Source organism: Bactrocera neohumeralis, chromosome 3 (assembly GCF_024586455.1).
Source record: "Bactrocera neohumeralis isolate Rockhampton chromosome 3, APGP_CSIRO_Bneo_wtdbg2-racon-allhic-juicebox.fasta_v2, whole genome shotgun sequence".
In the NCBI taxonomy this organism is placed as follows: Eukaryota; Metazoa; Arthropoda; class Insecta; order Diptera; family Tephritidae; genus Bactrocera; species Bactrocera neohumeralis.
Window position 1 is genome coordinate 13,749,590 of NC_065920.1, and position 15,863 is coordinate 13,765,452.

Here is a 15,863-nt window from a genome sequence, read left to right on the forward strand (position 1 = left end):
ATATAGTAATTTAATAATTATGTTTATTTGTATTGTTTTTTCTTCACCTTAAAGAAGTTACAAATGCTTAAAAACCAATTGTTTTATTTGTTTTCAAAATGTATTACGACTTTACTGCAATCCATAAATAATCTAGATATCTGTGACATTTGGACCCTGTCTGGAAGCTTTGGTTAGCGATTTTTGTCGCTTTACTAATAGCCTTTCACGAGCAGCTTTTTCTTGCCTGAAAGTAAGATTTATGTATGTGAATCGAATAATTTTGTAGTTGTTTTTATTCGACTTACCTACGACGTAATTTTTCTAAAGTTTCCTCCGTCGGTGCTGCCTTCTCTACTTCGTATTCACGTATTAGGTTGCGTAGCTTTTCCAGGGCATCAGCCAAATTCATTTGTTGTGAACGCGTTAAATCGCTTTTTATGACGAAGTAACCATCCTTGGTGAGTTTATTTTGTAGCTGTAATTACAGATGTTTAAATAAATATATATATATATATATATATATACATAAAAGCGGGAACTATTTTTCAAATTATGATATAATTCTAAATATTGAAAATGTATGCTGTATACATAAAATTCTTTAATATACGCTTGATATTTAAAGTAGTAAAACGCATCCACATTATACAATATCTATAAAAATTTAAAAATATCGACATATGTGCTTACGGACAGCAGAAGCTTTTGCCTTGTCTTTTCAGGTATCCAGTCGGCACTGGCTAACTTAAAACGCAAGTCAACTTTTGTGTTTACGCAATTCACGTGTTGTCCACCAGGTCCGGAGCTTCGGCTATAAGTAATTTCCAGTTGGTTAATGGGTATAAATCCAGAAAATTTATCACCTGTATTTGATGGCTACAAATTTTAATACATTAAATATAAGTTTAGATAAAAAATAACGTATTTACTGGTGGCGGTGTAAAAAGTTTAAGACGGCTATTTGGATACAATTTGTCAAGTGACAAATCACTTTTAAACGAAAGCCGGCGTCCTAGAATTACTGATGTTGTGTACGTTTTTTCAATGTTGGAGAAACGTAGTATAGATATAAAATTGCCGCAAATTTTATTCATTTTAATTTATTTCGACTCTTATTTAAAGTTATGTTAACTACAAGTGAATCTTTTTTTATATTTTGAAACAGCTGATAGAGTTCAGTAGTGCCACTCTCTCATGGAGAAAATACAGCGTCAGTGTTGGTACATAATAGCAATTTTTAATAGTTGTGCTATTAAGATTTTACATTTTATTCTTGAAAAAATATTAATAAACTAGGTTATTTTTCTTTTACCCTGTAAGCACTATTCGAGATAACAAGATACCAAGTTTCTCTTTGCAGCTTTGGCCGAGATTTTATATTGAAATGCTTCATTATAGCAAAATTAGAATATTGCTTTTGCTTTTGTTTTTGTTTTTGTATACAACTCAAAAATGTTACCCCTTCTTCTTCAATTAGTACAAAAACTATTTAAGTCGTTATATAAAAGTTGGTTGTTTATATATTAATAAATACGCGTTTAAATACATAATGGAATAATAATTATAAATAGATGAGGAATCAATTCCATCAAATCGTATGCTTTGCAAAGCTTCCTATAAAACGGGAATGCCAACGTAGATTTTGCCGTACCATTCAACCAGCTGATAGCGAAAACGTGGACGCTAAGCGATTGATACAAAGTATGGAGGCAAAATCTACGTTAGAAAATAAAGTATATAATCTATAATTTAACCGGTATTTTTAGTAATATGAAATTATCTCAGGAAACAAATAATTATCAAAGAAGTGCGCTAGATCGCGTGATTAAAGAACAGAGCGCTGAGATTGTTGCGGGAGGGAGTGTTTTCTACAACCCAGTACAGGAATTCAACCGAGATCTAAGTGTTTCAGTGCTTAATGTGTTTGCACGACGATTGCTAAAAGAGCGCAATACAGCTGCTAAGAAAAATGTAACGGAAGGAAATATAGAAACAAACAATATTGATGTAAATGTCGAAGATAATATACTCACAGCAGGACAGAAATACGAGAATGGCTTACGTATATTAGAAGCTCTTTCTGCGACAGGTTTGCGTAGCATACGATACGCAAAAGAAATCGCCGGAGTACGTGAAATCATTGCGAATGATCTTTCAAAAGTCGCTGTAGAATCAATTGGTGAAAATGTGAAGCACAACAAAGTAGAAAATTTAATTGTGCCAAGCCAATCGGATGCGTTGTAAGTTGTACATAAACTCTATAACGAACAATCTAAATTTAATCATAACATTCTACCAGGACGCTTATGTACCTTTCCACTGGTAATGATAAACACTTTGATGTAATTGATCTGGATCCGTACGGTTGCCCAAACCGCTTCTTAGATGCAGCAGTGCAATCTATCGCTAATGGAGGCTTATTGCTTGTAACAGCGACTGACATGGCAGTACTAGCAGGAAATACACCAGAGGCTTGTTACGCTAAATACGGGTGTGTTCCATTGCGTATGAAATGTTGCCATGAAATGGCGCTACGGATACTGCTGCATTCCATTGAAACGCATGCGAATCGATATGGAAAATATATTGAACCACTTTTGAGTATTTCTGCAGATTTTTATATACGGGTTTTCGTAAGAGTTCATGTGAGTCAAGCAAAATGCAAATACAGTATGAGGTGAGTAGAATGTTATAAATACTTTCAACATATGTATTTTACTATTAGTCCATCAATCAATGCAGCAAGCAGTCAATGGTATTTCAATGCACTGGATGTGAAACGTTTACTTTGCAACCGTTAGGAAATGTTAAGGTCAATACCACAGACAAAGGTAAATCGCAGACAAAGTTCGGTATTCCGACTGGACCAAACGTTGGTATGAACTGTGAACACTGTGGGCACAAACATCATGTAAGACACGATACCGAATCTCAGTAAAAAATTATATTTTCATTAAAAATGTATATTTTTTATTTATAGATGGGTGGTCCAATATGGTCACATCCTATTCATGATCAGGAGTTCGTTAAGGAATTAATACAAGCAGTAAATGATAAACCACTTTGTGAATTGGGAACACAACGTCGTTTACAAGGAGTGCTAGCTGTGGTGCAAGAAGAATTATTCGACGTGCCACTGTATTATGTGTTAGATAAACTTTGTTGCGTTCTTAAATTGGAGAATATACCAGTGCTCAAATTCCGTTCGGCACTTCTTCATGCAGGTTATCGTGTTTCTTTCTCACACGCAAGTAAAAATTCTATAAAAACAGATGCACCTGCGACGGTTCTATGGGATATATTACGTTGCTGGGCCAAACGTCATCCTGTAAAAGCGGAACGTATGGTAGAAGGTACAGCTTTAAAAGCCATATTGGAGCGGCCGACTGAAACTGATTATATTTTTGATGATATGCATCCAGAAGCGAATCCGTACAGTCGGCGCAATGCATTAACTCGATTCCAGACAAATCCGACTGCACATTGGGGCCCTGGCACACGAGCGACAATAATGTGAGTTTAATAAATAATCTTTTTAAATAAAAACTAATGTACTAATTATACACTATTTTCACAGGATTGGCCACGATAAAGTTGCAAAAAGTCATAGAAATCAGAACAAGAAACAAAAGCAAAAACCTACGGAAAAAAGTGATGATGAAGAAAGTAAATGTAAGCAACCAAAATTGGAAACATGAGACTACGTAATAAATTAAATATATTTGATTTTCAACATGACAAAATTTTATTAGATAAGCTTTGGAACTATTAAGTATATATCTTAACAAAAAAAACATATTTTTCAAAACTGCATGGAACAAGCCAATGATAATCCTCTTTAATATCGGAAAAAATTTCCGTCCCCAGTTTGTCGCGAAAACCCGTTGTTTACCAGTTGATTGTGTACACCACTATTGATCAATTTAACGCTATGTGGTGAAATTTTCTCTTTAATTCCACCAATTTTTAGTGGGTGATCTTGATTATCACCGGCGGGTAACTGCACCGTCTTCACATTTTTAAGTACTCGAAATGAACTCAATTCCACTGTGCCATGTGATGTATCATCGGTTCTTTCACAAGCACAAGTTTCTCTTTGCAATAGTGTATCTACACGCTCTGGAAATATTTCACTGGAGTGATCATACCGTGATTGTAACTGGAAATCCAAAGAGTCGCTGGGTATCTCGGGTGTGGCAAGAAAACGTTTACTTTTCCGTACAGAATTTAATGTCTGATGGTAGAAAAGCCGTTCGTATGGTTTCAAATTTGTAAACCACAATGCACCAGCTGGCGCTTGAGGTGGTTGGGGCATTGGGCAAAGGTAAATACCCTCAGTACTTAAGTCAGGTTCATACCAGACATTTCGGACGCGTATTTTTACTTTTGCCATTTTGTTACTCTTACAATTCATTTCTTAAGCTTTTCGAATTTGTTTAGGAAAAAAATAGTTTACCGAATATAAAAACGCAAACGTTTTTGTTTTGAATGATGCAAATGGTATATAACGCCCCGCCTACTTGAAATTTAATCGAAGAATTCATGGCAACAGTACCATGGAAATAGAAATAAATAGTCACGACAAATGTTACTATTTTACATACAAAACAAGCATTTGAAAATAATAGTTTCGCAAACAACCACACCAACAACAAAGTTCAGAAATTCGTGATCCTGTGATTCAAGCAACTGCAACCTTTCGTTTAGTAAGAAAAAAAAACTTCGATCTTTATATCATGCTTTGCATGTTTATTTATTAAAATTTATAGAATATCTAGATGTTGGTCTGTAACAATATGTAATTAGTACAGATAATCGCAATTACCTACCTGCAGTATCATCGCCAGATTCTTTTCCTAATGTACTTAGCATCACATCCCACGAAATGCATGTCGGACATCAGCAAATTGCCAAATATTAACTGGTTTACCTGTGCTGCAAACTTGGAGAAACAAAATCTTTCGTAGGAACAGCAACAATTCAGAACTCGAAACGCCGGACCACCAACTAACTACCACCCAAATGAAGTCGAATATCGTACGAAGAAGCGTACTGAAGCGAATAACAGCGAATAGCAGCAACAAACAGCCACCAGTTACAGGTAGTTGCAACAGTAATTTTCGCTACAGCATTAACTGCCAAACTTCCGCTCTACATATACTGCACTGCCTTCAAACATATGCACCATATTTGAGATTTCGCTGAACTTGGGTCTAAATCGCAGGTATTTAATATATTCTATCCGTACACCGCTCCAACTGCTGCGCGTACACAATCAAACCGTCAAAGTACATGATTGGTTCCGTTACACATCAAGTATGCTTAAGATGTACTTGCTCCGGACATTTTGTTTACGAAATTCATTTAATAAAACTGAATTGACGCTGCAACTTCAACGTTAATTACCAGCAACATTTTCATTTATAGGATGCGAACACGAATAGTAAATTTACAAGAGCTTAACACTTTGATTGCTTTTCTCAGAGGGCTCGAGAAATAAAATCGAAGTGTTAGGCATAGTTAAGTGCAGCGGCTCAAGTGGTGTACAAATATTACGCTGGAACAACAGCAAACAGCGGCTGTAGCAGCAACAAGAGTAACAGGAGTACGTTTTCCTAAAATTCGCTACGTTGCAGCCATCAATGAATTTACGAATCTCTGCCTCCTGCTCCTTGCACATTATATCTCCCCAAACATTTTTTTTTTTTACATATTTCATTATAATATCTGCCTCAATCACTTTTCGCACTTTTACAGCAGCCCTTGCCCTTACAGCAATCTTTGTTTGCCTGCATTATATAGAAGTGTAAAAAATATATTACCGCCATGTTATAAAATTGGTTTATAAAGTGTATACCACATAAAAATTACACAAAAGTTTAGCAACATAATAATGCAAACGTTGGATGATGTGTTGTGTAATTCGTATGTAGACCAGAGTAAGTTCTTTAAGTTGAAAATAAAAATCTTATGTATATTACCTACAAATATTAAATTGCCTATCAACATGACCTCATCACCTATGTGGACTTTTTCAATAAAATTACTTGGAATACATTTATTATTATTTTTTTTTTTTTTACAAAACTTACAATACGTTCATGTTACTTTCAAATTTAAATATAAGAGTACAAATAATTTTGGAAACAAAATTTCTAAAACTATTCCCATCTCATTAACTTTTTTTGGGTTAATTATATAAATCTACTTTTCCAATTACTGGAAAATAAAAATAAATAAAATTATAGATTTCCAGACCACATTTAATTTTCGCTCATGAATCTTATATAATAATGGCATTCTACCAAATGTAGTCTAAACATATTTTATATTTTGGGTAATCATACGTTATTATGTATTTCTACACACCTCAAAGAGAGAATTGATAATTGAAATAATTAACATTAGCTTTTGGTGTAATATGGAAATACGGACATAATGTGATTTGCGTTAAACGAGATATCTATGAAATTAGGGAGATTTAAAAGAAAGATATGAGGGGCACGTTTAATTTTCCTGATTATCTTATCTTCCACAATCTTTCATTAATTTTTTGTGTTTTTGTAGTGCTACAATTGAAATATTTAAAGGCTGTACCTGTTGATCTAGCAGCATTAAACGCAGACTGCGTTTTTATATGAAGTCGCCGCTAATCAACACATGAAAGTATTTAATGCATACTGGTCACTATGTTGGGCAATTCTACAAAAAAACAAGAAGTTAGCATTTAAAGTTTTATCTACACAAAACTAATTTACCTGATTTATTAAATCAATGACTTTGTTAGAAATTTAAGAGCGGCTGCGACTACGTGAAACACTACGTCCAGCTACACCATTGCGACTTTGACTACGGCTTAGTGACTTTCGACCAACTGGACTTCGTGAAAATTTGCTTCGACGAGCAGGTGAACGACTACCTGCTGAACGAGATCTTGAACGTGGCGAATATGATCGTCGTCGTGGACTACGAGATCGCCTGCGTGCAGGTGAACGAGAACGGCGTCTACCGCCACCGCCACCACGTCTGTTATTTGTTCGTCGTGTTGGGGAAGTAGGACGACCATAACGAGCCATTTGTACACGTAACTCCCTACCGTCAAGCATTCGGCCATCCATAGCCTCTAATGCGTCCTCTGCATCACGTTTGTCGTAAAATCTATAAAGAAATTTATTTTGAATATAACCTAGTAATATAAAATAGCGCCAAATATATTTCATCGAGGTTTATTGTTGAATTCGTACGTAAACTGACTAGGATTATTTCGTAGACAGTAGTTGCAAAGTGAACACATTTTATATGTGCATCTCACTGAAGGATCATCTTTATTTTAAAATTATCCCAAACAAGTGATATGCAATATTTTGTTTTTATTCCAAGTCTATTAACAAAATGTTTTCCTCAGTTCTTATTTCAGGGAAATTAAAAATTGTAAATTTCGTACGTAAGTTGACTAGGATACATTCGTAGACAACAGTTGCAAAGTGAAATTAATAATATTTGCACGTTCACAATTAGATTATTTTAAGCAATAATAAAAATAATCAGCAGAATGTACGGTGCAAGTGGTTTTCATACATGTATGTACATATGTATATGTATTATTTGAGGTTAGAATCATTTCACGCGGCCATGCCCCAGAAAACTTTGGTGTGTAACCCATTATTTTACAGCTTTTGTCTTAACAACTTACCTAACAAATGCGAAACCACGACTTTCACGAGTATATCGATCACGGGGTATGTAGATATCTCCAACCTCACCACATCGCTCGAATACACGTCTCAAATCCTCCGGTGTAGTACGATATGTCAAATTATCAACCTGAATGAAATTAAATGGCAAAAAATCATTATATAGAAAAAATTTTCATGCGAATGAGATTTTTTGCCCAATCACACCTCGTATTTTCATTTTTACTTTAAACTAACCTTAAGGGAAATCATTCCATCAATTCTTGGTGGTGGTCGTGCAGAATTATTCCCACCTCCACTCATTTTGTTGTTTGCTGCTCAAGATTTACTTGTTTACTTGAAATTAAGAAAAAATGATTCTCTTAAACTGCACTAATAGAAATTCACACATCAAAGAACTAATATAAAATGGCGTCGTGAAAATGCTACGAATACACGTCCGTTTTAATCTTTTAACGAAAAATTAACGAATATTTGGAGACATCTAGCGTTATTTTCAAAAGACTGCAGAATAGCGAAATACGATATAGCCAACTTTACAGAATTTTTCACTTTTTGTGCAACGTTGTTCTATCATATTTTTACGTGAAACCAAATTATTTATAACGAAGAATATATGTTTTTTTCACACTTAACTTAGCAAATTTTACACAAAAATGTTAACTTTTTTCACTCTCTCATATATTTTTGGAAAAACTTAAATTTTTTAAAACTACGTATTACCCTATGGTGTGAAAGGCATGTTTCTTTACCACGTTGTCCGCCGAATGTTGCTACATGGGTGCAGGTAAATTTTTCTTATATGCGTGGCCATTTTAACTGATTTCGTGTTACCGCAGAGGTTTGTAATTTTTGCATACCTAAATGTAATGCGAATAATTCTCAAGAATAGTTGGGATAATAATTGTTAAGTTGAACTTCACTTCAGTTTGTTTTAAATACTGCTTTTGAGAAGTTTGTCATAGAAAAAAGCGTTGTAATATAGAACGGTTGGCAGAAGTGGCAAGGAAAAACGTGATTTGTTGAGGTGATTGTAGTGAACGCTAAGAAATTGTGGAACGATAGGAAAGAGTAACCAGACCTCCCGAAAGCATACAAGTTAATAATCTTTGCAATCAAACAAAGAAAACTAAAAACGTGTACGGTTCCAAATTCGTGTACGTGTGTGTGCTTGAAAATTTTGTGATAAACGTGGAGGAGGAGAAAACTTGTCACCAATAAAATAGAAAAAAAATAAACCATCTTCGTCATCGAACGAACCTTATAAACTTGCGTAGATTAACTAATCCTAAACGATTGTGAGAATAAGCAAAAAAACACATTTTAAAGCAAATATGGCACAGGATAACACGGAGATGGCAACCAAATTTTCCACACTGAATGTGAATGCAGTAGAATTTGTTCCCAGCTATGGTTACAGTAGCGTTGCAGCAACTGCGGCAGCAGCGGCGGCAGCTGTAGTGACCACAGCCGGTAACACACCAAACGTTGTCCCTATGGAAGCATCATCTCTGCCGGCGTCAGGTAGTGCCACTCCCGCCACAACCCCAGATTCTGCAGGTTCGGGTGGCTCTACAAATGCATTAAATGCCACTGCCGCGGTCGCTGCCTTACAAGCGGTACCGCCTGGAGCAGCAGGAGAAACTCCTGCTGATTCCCCAATGCAAACATCGCCTGTTACAACGCCTTTAGGGGCAGCGCCCATTGAAAACATCAACACCGCAGACAAAATTGCTGCCAACAATGGTAAAGTACTATATCGGCTCCCCAATAAAGTTATTTTATTAATATACATATATTCCGCATTTAACATATGGGTATATTCATTTTTATTGCTTATTTGAAATTAACAAATTTTATTTGTCAACTTTTTAAGCCTATTTGCATGCTCCGCTTGTTAGTACACACAAAAATTGTAAACCTAGGTTGCACTTTTAAATAGCAGTGGCTTTAAGTTTTTGTTAGGTTTGTGTTAGGTTTTTTTGAGTTTTGTCATTTTAACCATAACCTCTTAAAAAATATTTTGTACACATTTCATGCATTTTAAATAGATGTATTAAACTTTTCGCAATAGTACTCCAAGTGCATTGCACTACAAATGACAAATTGTGTATAAAAATTTCTCCATCTATTTTTAACTTTAAAAGCAAACAATGAGTTCGTTTTTCTTTCACATGCTCGTTTTTGTAATTTTTGGTTTCTCTCGCAGTTGCCGTTGATTCTTTCTTCCATAAATTTGCGAAAAAATGCTTTATTTTCCACGAGCTAACTTTTAGCTTCTTGACCAAGTCAGTATGCATCTAACATACATTTAAGCGGCGTGTTGCTCTCTTAAAGCAGTTTTTTTTTAAGTATAATTCATAAAGCTATATACATATGTACAAAAAACCAAAAAAAAAAAAAATACTTGTTAATGCATTGTACCTGTACATACTAATTTTTACTTTTCTTTTCGGACCGAATTCGCTAATCTTCTCTTTGTGGTTTCAACCGCTTCTAACCTGTTAATGGTGGTTGTCTAGCTGTTAGCAACTCGAAGTTGCGTACGGCTGTTAGTCAGCAGATAGTTGCATGTGGCCCGGTGCCACATTTAATTTGGTTTTATATTTTTGTTCAATTTTATTTCGTAAATAAAATAGTTTACTTTAATCTTTATTTTATTGTTGCACTCATACATAAAACATATTGTAGTTAGTTTTTTTAAATATATAAAAATGCCACGTATGATAAGAAGAAGTAAGCTAGAAAAAATGCAATATAAACCACATTTTTGATCAGCTGTGCATCTACCAAACAACGAGTTGAATACTTGAACACGCAGATCTAGAACAAATTATACTATTTACATATATGTAGATGTTTATTTCTTAATGTTGTAGCAGTTTGTTTTGTTTAGTTTACTTCAAACAGTTATAAATAATGTTGAATTTTGACAGAAAATGACCCAGCCGATAGTTGGGACGTTGAGGATGATCCTGTCATAACACCGGACGACGAGGAACCTGACGAAGCTATTGAAGATGTTGAAAATGATACTACGCCTAAAATTTCAAAAAAGAAAACACCGAAGGTTGAGGAGTCCCGTAGTAAAAAAGAACATATTAATGTTGTTTTCATTGGACATGTTGGTATGTATTAAGACAGTTTAGTTACTTGAAATTTGTACAAGTTAAACTTTTGTATTTACCACAACATTATTCATTTTAGATGCTGGAAAATCAACAATCGGTGGTCAAATAATGTACCTCACAGGTATGGTTGACAAACGTACACTAGAAAAGTACGAGCGTGAGGCACGAGAAAAGTCGCGCGAAAGCTGGTATCTTTCGTGGGCTTTGGATACAAATCAGGAAGAACGTGACAAGGGAAAAACTGTAGAAGTGGGCAGAGCATTCTTTGAGACAGAACGCAAACATTTTACTATATTAGATGCACCAGGGCATAAGAGTTTTGTACCCAATATGATTGGTGGTGCTGCTCAAGCTGATTTAGCTGTTTTGGTTATCTCAGCTCGAAAAGGTGAATTTGAAACTGGTTTTGATCGTGGAGGACAAACACGTGAGCACGCTATGTTGGCTAAGACCGCTGGTGTTAAACATTTAGTGGTTTTGGTAAATAAAATGGATGATCCGACTGTAAATTGGGATGAAACACGTTACAACGAATGTAGGGACAAGATTCTACCATACCTCAAAAAATTGGGTTTCAACCCTTCAAAGGATTTAACCTTTATGCCTTGCTCTGGTTTGGGCGGAGCTGGTTTACGTGATCCGGTACCAGCGGATATTTGCCCCTGGTACAGAGGGCCGGCATTCATACCATTCATTGATCAGTTGCCTTCGCTCAATCGTAACGCTGATGGCCCATTCATAATGCCTATTGTTGACAAATATAAAGATATGGGTACAGTGGTAATGGGAAAAGTAGAATCAGGCACTGCGCGAAAAGGGCAAAACCTATTAGTAATGCCAAACCGGGTAAGTGAAATATTTGCTAAAAATATAAGTACAAAAAATGAAATTATTAATTTCTTTCTTTTTGGTTTTTAGACACAAGTTTCAGTGGATCAGCTATTCTCTGATGATGAAGAAGTTACTTCTGTGGGTCCTGGCGAGAATATCAAAGTCAAACTGAAGGTGTGTAAAATTAAAAAGTATTGGTTATTATATTTTTCGATACAAAAAATATCAAAAAATATTTTTATGTAATGCAAATAATAATTCTAAATTTATAAATATAAATATTAATAATAAATTTATAAATATAAATAAATAATAATCATAATTTTTCACAGGGAATCGAAGAGGAAGATGTATCACCCGGATTTGTTCTATGCGACGCTACCAACCCCATAAAAACTGGCAAAGTTTTCGACGCGCAAGTCGTTATTTTGGAGCACAAATCCATTATATGCGCTGGTTACTCGGCGGTTATGCATATTCACTGTGCGGCAGAGGAGATTACAGTGAAAGTAAGTTTAATCTCACAGAAGTTTATATAGCTTTTACGAACTTTCCATTTTTTAGGCCTTAATTTGTTTGGTTGACAAAAAGACCGGAGAAAAATCAAAAACACGTCCAAGATTTGTTAAGCAAGATCAAGTGGCAATTATGCGAATTGAATGTTCCGGAATGATTTGCCTTGAACAATTTAAACTATTCCCACAGATGGGTAGATTTACACTTCGCGACGAAAGTAAGTACTACCAAATTGCAAATTATATTTCTACTTACATATATATTTAATATATTTTATTATTAATATTTTTTTTAACCGTTTACAGACAAAACTATTGCTATTGGCAAGGTATTGAAGGTGATCGAATAAATTGAGCACAGCTAAATTCATCTAAACGCCTTGCTTCTATATAAGAAACAAAATATATGATAAAAGAGCAGGATCGGACTCGTTAAACGTAAATCATTAACGCCATTTCACATTAACTAAAAACTACACACAGAAGTTGGGCATAGTAGCGTATGAAAAGGAGTATATAACAAATAACAATACACAAACCTTATAACATTATAAAACGAACGAACACAAGAATATGAAAAGTAAACGTAAATATATAATTATATTATTGCTATAATTAAATATGAAAACAAAAACTTATATAAAATAACTGATTTTATTCTTTCGTTTAAAGTTGAAATAAGTTCAGTGAAAACGTAAATGTTAAGTAACACGCAAAGGAAAATTACAAAAAAAAACTACTGCTAAAAGTAAGCAACAAGTAATTTTGAAATGATTTTTTTTTACAAACATATGAAAATCGATAGAATTTTAAAATCGAAATATTAAAGCAAAAATAAATAAATTAGGGCAGTTCCCTTCAGTAAATGAAAATGACCGCAAGCTAACTTCATAAGTATTGCAACGCGCTAAACAAAAGTTTTAACATATTTACGAAACATCCACACAACAACAACAACGTAGATGTTCGGCATAATATCTGTGTAACAAAATATGATATTTTAGCAATATTTATGGAAATTACTTTTGGCTACCATATATCTAACAAAGTGGTCATTGGTCACAGGCTGACGTCGACTAGTCTGACAAAGCGGCAACAAGGTAATACGCTTACATATATACATATGTATACACACAAAGTTACCTAAATAACTTAAAAATAAATGCTGTAAGGTATTTTCTACTCAATTGTTGCCTCGTTATTTCAACAAATGAACTATATTAGTAGGTTTACGAAATGTTTTTGTTTTTTTTTTTTTCTTTTTTTTACAAAAAAACATTTTTGATTTTGCGGCATGTAGGCATGATAAGACTGCGTGTTTTAAACAAAATCTTATGCGTTTCAAAGATGAATATGTTTTAGACTGCTTTTTGTAGCAATGCCTAATCAGCAAATAATAACAATATACATATATTTTTAACCAACACATGCATTATATATATTTAGTTTATAGTAAGACAAAAACTACAACAACATTGGATTAAATAGTATGTCCTTTTGTAGTACTGGCATTAATAATTAACTCTCCAACGAATTTTACTTTACTTTATTCACACGTTTCAACTTAATGTAATATATTTATGAAATCTCTTTTGTTACTGTTTAGTTTGTGAAACCATGAAATTAAATTTTGTTGTCATATTACACTTATTTCTATATTCTATATATTAATAGCTGAAAACATATTCACACAAACGAAGAGCATTTATCCTACTGAACACTAAACTAAATAGCGATTAGTAGCAACTTTTATAATGATTGGAATTTTCTTTGCTTTTGTGTTACATAAAAATGTTTGCTTAAAAATATGTATGATTGAACTATAACTTTATTAATGTAGGTATGTGAGAATTTCGACTACATTTCTAAAATTAAAAAAAAAAATACAAAAAAATTATTATTCAAATAAAAACGACATTAATTGCTTTAAAACATTGTAAACTTGTAAACTGAAACGAAATACTGCATACACATTTTCCTCTTATTTAATGAAAAAAAAGAAAACAAACATGAACACTTCAGCTAAAAGAGATGAAAGACATACGCATATTAAATGTCGGTGAAATGTCAATAAAGCGTAAAAAAGCTAAACATAAAAAAACTAGATTTTTTCAAAAACAAAAAAGGAAATTAGTTATACATAAATTCAAGGCTTTGGAATTCCGTTTGACCTACCATTCTTATGGTATTTCGAGACAGTGTATGAGTTAAATATTTTGGCGGTCCCACTATATGACTTCGAGTATAATAAAGGATTATCTAAAAAGTAATTTTTAAAGAAATTTATGCTCCAGATTAGCTTAAAAAATCGAAATAATTTCAAAAAATTGTATCCTTCGTTTCTATTGCGGAAAAGGGTTTCGGTTCCGCTGAAGGGCCGCTTCTTTCGCAAGTTTGTCTGTTTCGTTTCCTACAATATCTGTATGTTCGGGCACCCACAGTAGCCAGAGTTTGTTCCGTTCGCCTACTGCATTTAGTTTCTCGATACATTCCCATACCATCTGCGATTTGATTGTGCATGATCATATTGCTTTCAGTGTTGCTTGGCTGTCGCTTTCGCAGGTTAATTGATGTTCTACTTGGTATGATTTCTGCACACGAGATAATGGCGTATACTTCTGCTTAGAAGATGCTGGGGACTACCTTCTTTGTTCTTGAGGCAGTGATTCCCGCACCTATTCCTTCTATTGTTTTCGATCCGTCTGTTTACCTGTGAGTGTGGCTTTCTCTCTTATTTTATCCGCGAGTGATCCCATATATTTTGTTCTTTGCGCATGGGCAACGGCGGATACTGCAGTCGATGGAACGGTGAGTTTTACGAGAATACGACGACATTGACATAGTTCAGCGAATTAAGAGACAGCTATGTAATGTCGTCCGAATGGATGAAACACAGAACAGCTCTGAGAGTATACCCGTCGGGCGAAGCAGAGAAAGACCTCCACTCCGTTGGAAAGACCAGGTGAAGAAGGACCTGGCTGCACTCGGAATCTCCAATTGGCGCCAAACGGTGAAAAGGCAGAACGACTGGCGCGCTGTTGTAAACTCGGCTATAACCGCATAAACGGTGCCTACACCAATAAAGAAGAAGAAAAAGTTAAATTCGATAATTCCGTGATATGATATTGACGGACAGATGTTCCTCTTCTGGATGTGGTATTGAGTTCGTGTCTCTAGGGAAGTAAGCGGATGATACCAATTCTTCGATTTCTGTTTTCGTTCCTTCCTTCTTAGTGGTTAGTTGTATTGCCACTAGTGCCTTCGTCCTTCTATTCTAGTAATTTCAAATGATTAGTTTGCAGACCATCGTTTTGGAACTGCAGCAAGCCCAACGCTTATTCTTGCCCCTTATTCGTACTCCGTGGCAGAAGCATTGTGACATTGTAAACGGTGGTATTTTTTTATCAATTGCGGTTAGCTTTACGCCTGACCACCCACCTAGGTGAAGTATTATTTTAGCTAGCCATTCAGCTGTGCTGTCGTCTTTTCAGGCGGCAATGAGCAGCCCTGGCGCCTCCTACATCATTGCCTCTTGGATCTCAATCAGCGGTTTCGGATAGCAACTCAGGTCGCTGACAGGTCTTATTGCTTGTGACTTCGGAACAGTTGACCGTTCCAGTTGTTTGGTCGGGGATGCTCGGCTTGGTATTTTCGACGGCTGGTCCTCTAGTGGCGTTCGCTCAGCGCTTGTGCGTTTGCTGTTTGCTGCT

General features: G+C 34.9%; 5 protein-coding genes across 6 annotated transcripts; 2 read left to right on the top strand and 3 right to left on the bottom strand.

Annotated features, from left to right (window-relative positions):
* Window position 1: 1 nt before the first annotated feature.
* LOC126753567 (peptidyl-tRNA hydrolase ICT1, mitochondrial) lies at window positions 2–1,149 on the bottom strand. Its single transcript, XM_050465109.1, has 4 exons — window positions 912–1,149; window positions 673–858; window positions 288–457; window positions 2–226 (listed from the first exon to the last, which is right to left on the bottom strand). The coding sequence occupies exons 1-4, from the start codon at window positions 1,074–1,076 to the stop codon at window positions 133–135; spliced, it is 615 nt and encodes a 204-aa protein (XP_050321066.1). The 5' UTR covers window positions 1,077–1,149; the 3' UTR covers window positions 2–132.
* A 334-nt stretch (window positions 1,150–1,483) lies between these two features.
* Window positions 1,484–3,715, top strand: LOC126753566 (probable tRNA (guanine(26)-N(2))-dimethyltransferase). 2 transcript variants are annotated; one of them, XM_050465107.1, is made up of 6 exons: window positions 1,484–1,715; window positions 1,768–2,222; window positions 2,282–2,659; window positions 2,725–2,893; window positions 2,963–3,495; window positions 3,560–3,715. In XM_050465107.1, exons 1-6 carry the CDS (start codon window positions 1,554–1,556, stop codon window positions 3,678–3,680), a joined length of 1,818 nt encoding a protein of 605 aa, XP_050321064.1. In that variant the 5' UTR covers window positions 1,484–1,553; the 3' UTR covers window positions 3,681–3,715. The 2 variants fall into 2 exon arrangements, with proteins under 2 accessions (XP_050321064.1, XP_050321065.1); XM_050465108.1 differs by having other exon boundaries at window positions 1,662–1,683; window positions 1,749–2,222.
* On the bottom strand, window positions 3,704–6,679 carry LOC126753568 (cilia- and flagella-associated protein 276). The gene is made up of 2 exons (XM_050465110.1): window positions 6,580–6,679; window positions 3,704–5,771 (listed from the first exon to the last, which is right to left on the bottom strand). The coding sequence occupies exon 2, from the start codon at window positions 4,394–4,396 to the stop codon at window positions 3,821–3,823; it is 576 nt and encodes a 191-aa protein (XP_050321067.1). The 5' UTR covers window positions 4,397–5,771; window positions 6,580–6,679; the 3' UTR covers window positions 3,704–3,820.
* Window positions 6,225–8,091, bottom strand: LOC126753569 (serine/arginine-rich splicing factor 2). Its single transcript, XM_050465112.1, has 4 exons — window positions 7,914–8,091; window positions 7,676–7,806; window positions 6,741–7,140; window positions 6,225–6,684 (listed from the first exon to the last, which is right to left on the bottom strand). Exons 1-3 carry the CDS (start codon window positions 7,977–7,979, stop codon window positions 6,774–6,776), a joined length of 564 nt encoding a protein of 187 aa, XP_050321069.1. The 5' UTR covers window positions 7,980–8,091; the 3' UTR covers window positions 6,225–6,684; window positions 6,741–6,773.
* Window positions 8,092–8,467: 376 nt separating this feature from the next.
* Window positions 8,468–14,190, top strand: LOC126754019 (eukaryotic peptide chain release factor GTP-binding subunit ERF3A). Its single transcript, XM_050465859.1, has 7 exons — window positions 8,468–9,422; window positions 10,613–10,804; window positions 10,884–11,653; window positions 11,726–11,812; window positions 11,971–12,147; window positions 12,203–12,371; window positions 12,460–14,190. Exons 1-7 carry the CDS (start codon window positions 9,011–9,013, stop codon window positions 12,501–12,503), a joined length of 1,851 nt encoding a protein of 616 aa, XP_050321816.1. The 5' UTR covers window positions 8,468–9,010; the 3' UTR covers window positions 12,504–14,190.
* Window positions 14,191–15,863: the final 1,673 nt, after the last annotated feature.